Source organism: Dromiciops gliroides, chromosome 4, assembly GCF_019393635.1.
Source record: "Dromiciops gliroides isolate mDroGli1 chromosome 4, mDroGli1.pri, whole genome shotgun sequence".
NCBI lineage: Eukaryota > Metazoa > Chordata > Mammalia > Microbiotheria > Microbiotheriidae > Dromiciops > Dromiciops gliroides.
In genome coordinates, this window is record NC_057864.1 from 65,430,710 (window position 1) to 65,444,755 (window position 14,046).

General features: G+C 38.8%; 1 protein-coding gene across 1 annotated transcript in view; it reads right to left on the reverse strand.

The window, feature by feature from the left end:
* Positions 1-2,049: 2,049 nt before the first annotated feature.
* Positions 2,050-14,046, reverse strand: part of ANKRD45 (ankyrin repeat domain 45) — a 46,113-nt gene continuing 34,116 nt past the window's right edge. The window contains exons 7-8 of the mRNA XM_044003124.1: positions 10,850-10,985; positions 2,050-2,175 (exon numbers count right to left, since the gene is read on the reverse strand). Coding sequence (XP_043859059.1) covers positions 2,153-2,175; positions 10,850-10,985 — 159 coding nt within the window. The 3' untranslated portion in view covers positions 2,050-2,152. The remainder of the gene's footprint in view (positions 2,176-10,849; positions 10,986-14,046) is intronic.

Here is a 14,046-nt window from a genome sequence, read left to right on the forward strand (position 1 = left end):
GGAGGGCTCCTGCAACAGGTTTGTGGATCTGTTAGGGCTGGATTCTGCTATCCAGCCTTTCTCCTGAAGCGTGGCTCATGCCATTGCTGTGGAACGCCGGGAGGATGGCCTCTCTTTTAGGAGGCTGGGTTCAGCCTCAAGCTCTAGTTGGTTCAGGTCAGGAGTGTAGATTACCACAAACAAGTCCCACAAGACTACTGCCTTTGAGCTGGGCTCAGGAAGCCAACCACAGAGCTTGGGAAAAGCTTCCTTCAGGGAGTGCTGGAATTTCCTGGAAGCCTCCACCTGGGAGTTGGCCTCTGTGTTCTCACATTGACCTGACTCAGCTTGTTCCAGGATCTCTGCAGGACTCTGGGGATCTTTCTGAGGATTCCTGGGTTGGGTGAGGTAGTCTAGAGGAGATTCTATCTCTAAGCCACAACTGGGTGTTTGCAGGGCATCTGGAACCCTGCATCCTAGCAAACAACCATCTTCCCACAAATGCAAAATCATTATCTATAGGATACATGTTAAGTTAGGTGCTATTTAGCTATCCCAAACTTTAGTTTGATTTCTAAGACCAAAGACTGTTCAATTTTTGTCTCTGGATTCCTAGAACCAAGCACAGTGCCCAGCACATAGCAAGGGCTTAACAAATGCTTGTTAATTGATCAATCATCCCTAGCTCTAAAATTCTGTGTTTCTTCCATCTATTCCTAAAAGGTTTTTGATATTTTGTGTTGTATAAATAAAACATCTGAGTGATTTCTAAACCTGACACTCAATGTGATGGAGACATAGCCATCAAAATATAAGATTGCAAACAAAAAAGGGGGGGCAGCTAGGTGGCACAGTGGATAAAGCACCGGCCCTGAATTCAGGAGGACCTGAGTTCAAATTCGGAATCAGACACTTGGCACTTACTAGCTGTGTGACCCTGGGCAAGTCACTTAACCCCCATTGCCCCACAAAAAAGCAAACAAACAAACAAACAAATATAAGGTTGCCAATCTCCTTCCTCCACACTCATATGATAGTAGTTGTACTATTAGTATCCATTAACTGAAAAAAATAGTAATGACAAAATGATGACACTTGGTTCATATATGGATTGGTAGTCCCCCACCCCCACCTCTAAGCTGTGTCTACTAAACACATTAGGAACCACTTCTAGATACATAGATAGGTATATAGGTAGGTAGGTGGGGGGGGTGGATGGATGGATAAACAGACATACATACATACATATGTATATAAATATATGTATATATTTTTATGTGCGTGTCCATATATATGTGTATATGTACATACACACATACAACTTCAGTATACGATCTACCAAAGAATGTGCTGAATTTAAACCTTTGTTGGCATGCCCTATAAAACAATAAAGCATCAGCAAATCATGCAAAAACATGATTAGTTTAGGAAATGGCACCTGACATGTCTGTTTTGGTGGGCCAGTAATCAATTATTTAAAGATGAACTATGATGATGATAAACCACTGCATTACTGGACCAACCAATGCCATTCTTCAAGGCTTGGCAGGTATAAAAGAGTTGTATTTTCAGACCCTGGGTAGCGTCCTTAGGTATAAATACTCTGTGGTTCCCTGTGGTGATTCTTGACTGGAACAGATAGTTGAAGGCAGGAAATCATGTTTTGTATGGTTCCCTAGGAGTGAAGTCATAGAAAAAACCACTTGTCTTATCTGTCTGGCATTATGGATTCAAACAATATTAGTGCTGGGGCAAGCAGATTAAAAAAGAATAGCAATGATCTAATAAATGGCCTCAGATTTAGCTGCTTACTGCATGTTTGATGATTCCAATCAAGCTTTTCCCTTTCTCTCTGAGGGCATGGTTACTCCAGTGGCCTTGGAAACATTTCAGTGTACCTACCTATTCCACATACAAAAGCTCTGCTGTAAGAGAATCAAGAAACTGACATGGGTTTCTTGATTTAATATGGATGCAAACCCAAGAAGTCTATGCTATCAACATGCTACCAGGGTGTAATAAAAGAGCTAAAATTTTATTTTCCATTTTAAAAATAACACTATTATCTTAACTTCCAATAGTACTTGATGGTTTTCCTTTTGGAATGTTAAAAGAAAGTGCTTCTTTAAAAATATGTTTATGTAAATAAATATATATTCATGAGAAGGTAGAATCATTTGGCACTTTTCACTGGACCTGGAAGTAAGCAGATTTAACAAAATTTAATTCATTTCCAATGTTAAATTAGTTAAGTTATCTCAAGAAATAATATCCAAAGGAAAAAAAACAGTTACATATCTTAACCATAATCAGTTATTAGTTGAACACAAAGGTTGTAATTATATATGCATCATTCTAAGAATGTTCCCTTTTTTACCTTAAACTCTGAGACCACATTTACCTGATGTTACTCTTATGTCAGTTGACCACTGACCACCAATCTTATGGACATAGGCACAATTATGAGAAGACCTAACAAGATCTTTCTGGCCTGTGCCCCCACAAAGGGAAACCCTGGGAATGAATATGTTTTTAGTCTCTGTCTCTCACACATAAAATATCTCTATTTCCCCTCCCAGAGAAACCCTAAGAAAATCAGTAATTAGATGGTTTTACTTTCCCAAAAAGAACCCTCAGCTCCCTTGCAATCACTCAAACTAACAAGATATTAAATATAGGACATGTTTCATTTAACCTAATAAGGGACTCATATCTAAGGCAATAGGCAATCAAGAAAGTTCTTCCTGCTTCCCACAGGAACCCATACAGTCATTTTGTCTTATAGCACTCTCCTGCGCAGCTTGGTTTTGTTAGGGAGTCAATAAATCTTCCCCCATTAATAGACCTCACCTTTTCAGATGAGGAAACAACTCAGGTCTGTTACAAAGTCAACCTTCCACTTGCATCTACAGTCTTCATGATTCACAAGTCCAGCAAAGGGTGAGTTTTGAGTTTGTTCCTCCATGTTATGCTCCAACACTTTTTTGATCCTCAGTTCATATCGCTCCTTGCTAGTCACAAACTCCTCCACTCTGACTCTGTACTGATGCCCCGCCACGTGGTTCCATCCCACTTGCCTCTTTGTCTTATCAAAGCTTCATCTCTTCTGCCGCTCTTGCCTAGTTTCCTCTTCTCTTAAGGCTCTACGGAGGCAGGAGCTTGCCTGCTTATCTCTCCCTATGTATGTGCCGCCACCTTCTCTAGGTCTAAGCTTCTGGTAATAAGATGATGGTCCATGAAATGTAGATCTGGAGGGAGCAGTGGAATTTACAGGGAGAGAGGTATGCAAGTGCCTCCCCGCATGGCAGAACACATGGTACTTTGGGGATGGTGATAATTATTAGGAAGTTCTTCCTAACATCAAGCTTAAATTTGCCTCTTTGTAATTCTCATTTTGCTCCTGGTCCTGCCCTCTAGAGACAAACAGAATGAGTCTAATCTTTCTTCCACATGACAGCCCTTCAAATATTTGAACATAATGATCACGTCTCTACTTTGTCTTCTCTTCTCCAGGCTAAAAACCCCCCCAGTTCCTTCAACTGATCCTCAGAGGGTTTAGACTCAAAGCCTTTCCCCATCCTAGCTGCCTGCCCTTATTTGGATGCTGTTGTTTGGATGCAAAATTCCAGATGTACTCTGAAAAAAGCAAAGTCCATAGATGTAATCACATTGCTCTTAAAAGCTATGCCTCCAAGCATGGAATAATGGATAATAAGCTGGCATTGTTCAAGTCCTGTCACTGACATATATTGGCTATGTGATCCCACACAAGTCATTCTCAAGGGTCCAGGCAACTCTTCAAGACTGATTTGCAGAGAAGGATCTGCCTTGTATTGGTAGGAGTTCTGCAGACCAGTAAAATCACAGGCCCGGTCCCTATCCCTATTAGCTGTTTTGTCTGTCGTATCACACTGCTGACTTGTATTGAGCTGAGTGACCCACTAAACATCCCTGATGCTTTTCGCACAAACTCCTGTCTACCCATGCCCATACCCCACTCCCATGCCCATCCTATACTCAGGAAGCATAAGGCTCTTACTCATCCCTATTGAATTTCATTGTTAGCTTCAACTCAATGCTCTACCCTGCAAAGATCTTTTTGGATCCTGCCTGTCATCTAGTGTGTTAGCTATTTCTCTCAGCTTTTATGTCATCTGCAGAATTGATAAGCATTTCATGTATGCCTTTACCTAGATCACTGATAAAAAGATATTGAATAACAATGCCAACCACAGATCCCTGCAGCACTCCACTGGAGACCTCCAGTGGATATTGAATACTATTGAATCATTAATGACTGCTTCATCTCCATATCTTTTCCATTGGAACAACATGAGAAACTTTATAAAATGCTTTGGTAAAATTAATGTGACCTACATATATTGTATTCCCCTGATGTATCAACTGAGTGACCCTGACATATAAGGGAAAAAAAGATTAGTCTGATATAACTTGTTTTTGATGAAACTATACTGGCTCGTGGAAATCACTGCTTGTTTTTGTAGATGTTCAACCATTTCTATGAGCCATTCTAGAATTTCCCCAGAAATCCAAGTCAAGCTCACTGACTTATAGTTTTCCTTTTTTTGAAAATCAGGAAAAGATTTTCCCTTCTCCAGTCCTGTGGCACCTTTCCACTCTCCATGATATTTTGAATTGTTTGTCTTTTGTTCTCAAAGAGGCCCATGACATCATTGTGATGTCATGACTTGCAGTGAACTGAATTTAAGGGAGGGATAAGCAAGGTCATCAGCCTCACTTTCTCCTCCAGAGCTATCTGGGTCCAGTGGCAAGATATATATCAGGATGACTGGAAATATCCCCAGATGTTTAAAGCAATTGGGGTTAAGTTACTTGCCCAGGGTCACACAGCTAGTAAGTGTCTGAGGTGAGATTTTAACTCAAGTCCTCCCAACTTCAAGGCCAGTGCTTTATCCACCGTGCCACCTAGCTGCCCCACAATCTTATGAATACTCGACAGCGGCTTAGCAATCATAACCACCAGTTCTTTCTGTTCTCAACGCTGTAGTTACTCTGGGCCACATGGCTTGAATTCATCAGGAGCAACTAGGTATCTCCTTACTTATCCTAGGTAGCAACTCCCACTTTGCCCTTTTAATCTGTCATTCGCAAAGCAAAGGTCATTCTCTTTGAAAAGGAAAATGAAAGCAAAAGAAAAATTGAACATCTCTGCCTTCTCTCTGTTGTCAGTTATAACTGTCCTCTTCAGCAGCAAGCAGCAATCCTCCACTTAATAAAACCCTTTTTGTCATTAGATTTCCTTGCCAGGCTCAGCTTATTTTGAGCCTTAACACTCCTGATATAGTCTTCATAGGACCATGTCAATGCTCTTATATTCATGCTTCCATCTTCTATACATATCTTTTAAAAATCTAATTTGGGTGGTGAGTTCCCTGTGGATCCATATCAGGCTCTTCAGATAACTGGTCTTCCCTCATCGCTTGAAATGTTTCCCTTTGTTCTCGATTTTATTCTTTGTTTTGTTTATTTGGGGGGGGGGGGTTGTGGAGCAATAAGGGTTAAGTGACTTGCCCAGGGTCACACAGCTAGTAAGTGTCAAGTGTCTGGGGCTGGATTTGAATTCAGGTCCTCCTGAATCCAGAGCCAGTGCTGTATCCATTGTGCCACCTAGCTGCCCCTCTCAATTTAATTCTCGAGAGCTTTCCATCCCTTCTCAGTTAACCCACCCTCACTCCCGTAGAATTTTAGTTTATAGAATCCTATCTACCGTTCTTCTGAACCCTTTTAAATCAATGTTGCCAAAATCTTGGGTGCATGTCAGACTATGCCTGAATTTTCTTCATCTTCTTTGTCGCACATTCAATAACAGAGTGGTCCCTTCACTGTAATGTTCCCACCATCTCCACCCCAGGAACCAGTTCCTCCTGTTAATGAGAATCTGATCCAGAATAGAATTTTTCCTTGTTGGTTCTTCCATCATTTTTTTTTGAGGGGGTGATGAGGGTTAAGTGACTTGCCCAAGGTCACACAGCTAGTAAGTGTCAAGTGTCTGAGGCTGGATTTGAACTCAGGACCTTCTAAATCCAGGGCCAGTGCTTTATCCACTGCGCCACCTCTCTACCCCCTTCCATCATTTTTAATTGTAAAAGCAAATCAAGAAATCATTAGTTACTCTGTTTGGGCAAAAGAGAACTCAAGCAGATACCTAAATAATTAAAATTCCCATCACTACTATATGATATTTTTGTGTTAGGCTCATGACCTGTTTCTTGAACTCCTCATCTAATTTCCTCTTTCTATCTATAGTATACTCCAAAACCAAAGTTCTTCTTTTTCCATTGATATCACTCAAGTACTTTCCACCATGCTAGTTCCCAAATTTCTCCTCCCTGGTTCCCGGATTTTTTCACAAGAATATTCTTCTTAATACATAATATTATCCCAACCTTATCCCCTTTTGGATGAAATACAATCTCCAACTCATATTCCAGCCATGAATTACATCCCATCAAATCTCAGTAATACTTAATGAGATCAAATTTGCCTATGTGTGATAGGACCTCTAGTTCTTCTCATTTGCCTAAACTTTGGACATTAGCAGAGATTAGACAATTAAAACCATCAGTTTTACTACTTCATCCTTTCTTGAGTTTTGTCTCCTGTGAACTTCTGGGAATTCCAGTTGCTATTCTTTCTTCCCTGTAGCCCTTCTGTGGCTTACAGGAAACTATATGATATAGACACTTTCTCCCTTCCTATACTTTTTATGTAAAAAATTTTTATTGGATTTGCAAGATATTGGGCAAATATATTTTTACCACCTTTTGCTAGGTGTGCTCTATCCCTAACCAAGAGCCTAGCTTTCCATTATTTTAAACTGTGGTACAGAAACCCAAATCCCATTCTCATCAATCCTGTCCTGAATCAATTTTTCTTTTCTGCATCTTTTCCCTTTAATGGGCCACAATAAGGAAAACACAATCTAGATGCCCTGTTTTCAGTTTCTTGCCTAAGTCATTGCAATCTTTGGCAATATTTTCTAGGTTCCTTCTAGCAGTATCATTATACCCAAATGAATCACCAGAAAGTGGAAATTGGAAATTTGTTTTGACAGCACATTGAACATTCTCTGTTAAGTCCTAGTTACAACCCTTGAGAAGACAACAGACCTCTTTATGGTTGCTATAAAGTCAACAAATAGCTGCCTTGGTAACCCTGGCAGGAAGTCATCAGCCACCAGCATTATTCTCTTCTTCCTTTAATCCCTCCTAGATAATCTTGCTTCTGTGGCTATATTCTGTCATTTCTGTGTGGATGAGGAGCTACTTACCCATTAGAATTTCCAGCACCCCATTCTTCAGAAAGGGTCTCAAATGTGTTCTATACTACCTAGTGTACATTTGTCCTTTTCCTTCTCCATGTGACATTTTTCCTGACAAGGCTCACATCTCCCCTCTGCCAGTTCAATAAATCAATCAATAATCATTTATGCAAAGCACTGGGCTAAGTTTCTTTTTCCCCATGGAGGCCCTGTTTCTGTGTTTTGTTTTTGTTTTTAGGAACATTTCATTCTTCCTGTTACTCTGGAGGTGTTCCTTGTATCCCTTCACCTCTCTTCTAGGAAGAAAACAAATATAATTTTGGAACATGCATAAGTCACTTGGCTGTGGCAAAAATATAGACAATACAGACTCAGAGCAAATCACTGCAAAATTATCCCTGGTTTTGATCCTGAGATAGTCACCCTTGGTTGTTTTTTTTAACTATTCTTGGGTGCTTACATTTCACTTTTATAGCCCAACTTCAGCTTTTAACAACTGGACAATCATACTCAGTTTTCTTCCTTTTGTCTCAATAATTCTTGGCCACAGCTTACTTCCTTTCCCTTTTCTCACAGACATTTATTTTGCTTATCTTCCCTTGCCAACTAACTTTTTTTCATTCTCCTTGAGTCCTTCTATTTAGCTCCTTAATCCTTTTCTTTTTTTCAGAATCATCTTCATACTGAATTTTCTTCCTATAATTTAAGATGTTCACATTTACCTTACTGTCAAATTCTATCAAATTTATCCCTTCCGAATTCAGGATCTAGACTTTTTCACAAGTCTGAATTCCTTAAAAACACCTTCGAAATTTATTTCTCCTTATTCGACTTAAGTCCTTGTCTCCTTTCCCATTTTTTTCTACCTCCTTTTTTCAAAAGGAACCAGAAGTAGAATCTGGACTTAGAAATTATCTCTTTATCCTCAATTTCTCCCAATTTTTCCTCCCCAAATTCAGTCTCTGACTTTCACAAGTCCAAATTACTCTAAATCACCTTCACAATATCCTTGTTCTCACCTTTTATTCTTCTGCCATTCTTCCTGCACAAAGAGTTTCTTCAGGTAGTTGTTAGAACATTTCTTTCCTGTGTTCTATCAATGAATGTATAAATACCTATTTCCCACTCTGGATCAAGTCATGATGAGGCTGAGTGGGCTTGAGGTCAGCTCATAGTGAAGTAGCCATTTTTAAAAAAATAATATTTTATTTTTTAACCCAATTACATGTAAAAACAATTTCTAACAAACTTTTTTTTAAAGTTTTGAGTTTCAAATTCTATCCCTCCTTCCCTTACCTCCCCCCTTTCCTGAGACGGCAAGTAATCTTATAGAGGTTAAACATATGCAATCATGTAAAACATATTTCCATATTAATCATTTTGTGCAAGAAAACAAACCAAAAAGAAAAGACCAAAAAAGAAAGTGAAAAATAGTATGCTTTCATCTGTATTCAGACACCATCAGTTCTTTCTCTGGAGGTGGATAGCATTTTTCATCATCAGTCCTTTGAGATTGTCTTGGATCGTTGTAATGCTGAGGATAGCTAAGTCACTCACAGTTGTTCATTGTATAATATTGCTGTTACTGTGTGCAGTGTTCTGATTCTGCTCACTTCACTCTGCATCAGTTCCTGTAAGTCTTTCCAGATCTTTCTGAAAGCTTCCTGTTCATTATTTCTTATAGTACAATAATATTCCATTACAATCATATACCACAGCTATTCAGCCATTCCCCAACTGATGGACATCCCCTCAATTTCCAATTCTTAACCACTACAAAAAGAACTGCTATAAATATTTTTTGTACAAATGGATCCTTCCCCCCTCCCCACCTTTTTAAATAGCTTTGGAATACAGACCTAGTAGTGGTATCACTGGATCAAAGGGTATGCACATTTTGATAGGCCTTTGGGCAGAGTTTCAAATTGCTCTCCAGAATGGTTGGATCAGTTCACTACTCTATCAATAATGCATTAGTGTGCGTTCCAGTTTTTCCACATCCCCTCCAACATGTATTATTTTTCTTTTTGTCATATTAGCCAATCTGATAGGTATGAGGTAGAACCTCAGAGTTATTTTAATTTGCAATTCTCTAATCAGTAACAATTTAGACTATTTTTTTCATATAACTATGGATGGCTTTGATTTTTCTCTGCCTGAAAACTGCCTGTTCATATCCCTTGACCATTTATCAATTGGGGAATGACTTGTATTTTTATAAATTTGATGCAGTTCTTTATATATCTGAGAAATTAAGCCTTTATCAGAGATACTTGTCATAAAATTTTTCCCCAGTTTTCATCTTTCCTTCTAATTTTGGTTGCATTGATTTTGTTTGTGCAAAAAAAAATCCTTTAATGTTATATAATTATAATAATCCATTTTATATTTCTTAATGCTCTCTACATCTTACTTGGTCCTAAATTCTTCCTTATCCACAGATCTGACAGGTACACTATTCCATATTCCCCTAATTTACTTATGGAATCACCTTTTATGCCAAATCATGTACCCATTTTGACCCTATCTTGGTATATGATGTGAGATGTTTGTCTCTACCAACTTTCTGTCATACTGTTTCCAGTTTTCCCAGCAATTTTTTGTCAAATAGTGGGTTTCTGTCTCAAAAGCTTGAATCTTTGGGTTTCTCAAACACTAAATTACTATGATTTACTACAATATATTGTGTAAATCATCTACTCTAGAAGTAGCCATTTAATTCCTACCTTCCCCAGAACACAGACAGCATTGCCTTCCACTAATATCAGCTCCTCCAACTCAGTCTTCTAAGATTTGGAGAAACACACCTACTGGCTTTCCACCTTTCCCCCATCTCCTATCTTCCTCCAGGCCATTTTTGTCACATTATACAAACAACCCTGAGCTGCTTCTTCAAAGATCTCCAAAAGGGAAGGGGGAGGGGGTAAATCCAATATCTGAGCAAGAGTCCCAAAAGACTCAGAAGAAGAGGAGCAAACCCCCATTGCATCTCAGGTTAGAATCGGAGTATTGTAGAACTAATAGGACATTATAGGTCATTTAATATAATGTCTTCCCTTCACATATGAGAACGCAAAGGATCAAAAAGGTTAAATGACTTGTTCAACATCACAGAGCAAGTTAGTCAAAGCTCCTAGATTAGAATCCAGTTGTTTTTTACTCCTACTCCAGTGATATTTCCACTTTAAGACATTATATGTACATATGTTACATGTATGTGTTTACATATGTATGTGTATTCTCTAAGATTTTCCAGGTAAATGAGTCATGTAAATGGTAAAAAAAAAAAAAATAGCAGACATCAAGTATGAAATTGTCAGTGGAATGTCATTAATCTTAGTGAAAGCAGGCATCTAAGAGGTTAAGTAAGCTAATCCCATTTATAATAGAGAACTACAACTAATTTTAAACTAATGGATCAATTAGTAATGATAAGAGCAAAGGCCATCTATGACTACAGTTAGTAGAAAAAATATAGGGAAATTAGGACTTCTTAAAAATATTTTCCCCTTAATTTTATCCTTTCCAGCATTTTCCCATTGAATAGCTCTACTGTTCAATACTCACGTGGAGTGGCCATTTTCACAAAAATAGGATTCACAAGGTCTTCCAGTTGTTGCTTTTGCTCAAGAAGCTCTTCTACGGTTGCGTCTGGATGGAGCTCAAGCCACTCTGTTTTGGCACGGCAAGCACTGACGAGCAAGTTCTAAAGAGGAAATGGGGACTTTTAATTCCACTCGCTAAAAGGTCAATATTTCAAATCCTCATCGTAAATAACCCCAGGAAACCTCCAAATAGTATTCCCAGGGAAACAGTAGTCTACCATAATTTGAGATGGTAGGGACCTACAGCAACTTAAGTGACCATGATAACAGCAGTTGATATTTATATGTAAATACTTTATATTATCTCACTTGATTCCCCTGTGATATAAGTCCTATCATCTCATTTGATAGATGAGGGAGATGGTTTATAGGGATACAGTTTATAGGGAAAATTATATAAATGAGAGAAAACTTCAGAGAAGTTGAATGACTTACCGATGGTCATTTATATAAGTATAGGGGATGGAATTTGTATCCTGATCTCTCCTTGGGATATAGATGTCTTTGCATAGGTGGGAAAAGGGGAATGACAGGATGAAATATTGAAGCCCTGCCTTCTCTCTCTTGCCCATTTGTCAACATCCCATCCACACTAAGTAGCTTTCTTTGTTTTTTGTTTTGTTTTGTTTTGTTTTTGTGGGGCAATGAGGGTGAAGTGACTTGCCCAAGGTCATACAGCTAGTGTCACGTGTCTGAGGCTGAATTTGAACTCAGGTCCTCCTGAATCCAAGGCTGGTGCTTTATCCACTGTGCCACCTTGCTGCCCCTAAGTAGCCTTCTTTGATTCTCCTTTTTTTTCCCAAAAAAATACTTAAAAGGCTCCTTTTGTTGTGAATTTTGTTGTTATGTCATTTTCAGTCATGTATGACTCATTGTGACTCCATCTGGGGTTTTCTTGCAGAGATACTGAAGTGGTTGCCATTTCCTTCTCCAGCTCATTTTATAAATGAGGAAATTGAGAAAAACAGGATGAAGTGAATTGCTCAAGGTCCCACAGCTAGTAAGTTTCTAAAGCCAGATTTTAACTCAGGGAGATGAGTTTTCCTGACTCCTGGCCCAGCACTCTATCCACTGTACCACCTAGCTGCCCATTTTGCCCATTTTGTTGTGAAAGGTGGGATTAATCAGTCAAGGCAATAAACATTTATGAAGCACCAACTACATGCCAGGCACTGTGCTAAACCTAGGGATACAAAAAGAACCATTGAGTAAGTCAATCAAATCACACAATCCCCACTCAAAGTTAAAGATAAGATGCCTTATATTTTTCCTTAATAAGGTAAGAACAATTCTCAGTCAATCTTTAAAACAATTAAATTAAGTAGGAAATGTACTGGGACATACTGGAGCGCACTGAAGAAGGAAACTTAGTCCTGCTTCATAGATGGTGTAGAAATAAAAAAATTAAAAATTTTTAAAAACAGTTCAGAATCCAGGTTATTAAAAAAAAAAAACATTTGTCAGAGATTTGGGTTCCAGTAAGCAGCAAATGAAGAGAGAGTGTTCTATCTAAACTCCCTGAGAAGGGGTTGCCTAAAGAAAGAACACTTAAGCTTTGGTCTTGGTCTCCTTCCCTTCCTTCCTACCCCCAACCCCAACCTTGGCAGTGTGAGAAAATAATTATTAATAATGGATTTCTAGGAGAAACCCAGACATTAGTTTCAGCTACTCTCTGCCCCCCACACCAGAAACCTTCTTGGGCACCTTAGCAAAAGGAATGTAGATCGATTCTTCTGATTAGCTAAGGGAAGAATTTGATCTCTAGACCCCCCTCTCCCAAGTCATGTCAATCAATGGAGCTGAATGATGCTAACCAATTAGTTTAGATCAATGTACGGTGACCCACCTCTACCAAAAGGAGGATAAAAGACTGGTTCATGACAGGCTTGCTCTCTCTCTTCTTCCCTGGATTCTCATTTACTCTCCACGTGCCTTCTCCCCACCCTCTTGGCTCAATACCCTGGTATGTAATTGTTTAGGCCTGTAAGCCTGTGACTAGTGGGGAAGTCAGGGAGACATGTGGTCCATACTTTGATAATATGTAATATTAATTAATAATAAATACTGCCCAAACTGGTGCAATAGCCATTAATATATAATTTAGTAATATTTTAGAAAACCCAGCCTAGCCCCGCCCCCAATAATTTAAATAACACAGCAGAAGGGCCTTTCCAACCTCAGAGCCTCTGAGAGATTCCCATCTTCCTACTGGCCCCCTGGCAATGGCTCTGGAGCCAAGGAAAGACTACATTAAGATTCAGTCCTTCAAGGGGCCCAGCAGAAAAACTAAACTAAACCATATCTAAAAAGCAATTATTTTGAGGACTCCACTTTCCCCTGGACACTGTATATTTGAGAAAGAAGAGAGAGAGAGAGAGAGAGAGAGAGAGAGAGAGAGAGAGAGAGAGAGAGAGAATGAAATGAATCATAAGCTTTTGGAAGGGTGTTTTATATAAACTTTTCTTGCTGCATACTGCTTTCCTAAAAGCTACTTAAGTCTGTTTGACAAACAGACAGTGATGACGGCAAACCAGTGGGAATTTTCCACCTATAAAGGACTGTAAAAGAACCCTCCAATGCCTTTCAGGTACTCCTTGCTATTCTTGAACATGTTAAAATTCAAATCAACAAATTCTGTAAAAAACAAATAACTCATTCCCAGTGTGCAGGAGCTGGAAAGAAATAGAGCAGATAGGTATAGGTGCTTTCTGTAATAAAAATTACATGTGAAAAGAAGCACTATTCTATGCTAACACAAAAGGGGAAAACTTAAAGTCAAGTGTAGATGAATTCATCCCTATTCAATGACCTTTTATATTCTACTGTTCTGAAGATTTGGGGGGTTTGAACGAGCAGGAAGCTGTGATTTTTAGAAGGGATTTTATGATGAAAGAGTTCTGATGTTTGATATGAGGAAAGATAAGGACACATAAAGAGTTATTTTTGCATTAAAAAAAATGATATAGAACATAGTTTCCTATCTTCCCCCACAATGCAAATGACACACAATATAGTTCTCTCATTAAAAAGCGTAATCTTAAAAGAAAGAAAGAAAAAAGAAAGCAAGAAAGCATAACTTATTAGAGAGGTCAAGGAAATAATTTTTTTGGTTAGGATTATTCATTGTAAAGACTTGCCTGGGGTCAAACAGTTAGCAAC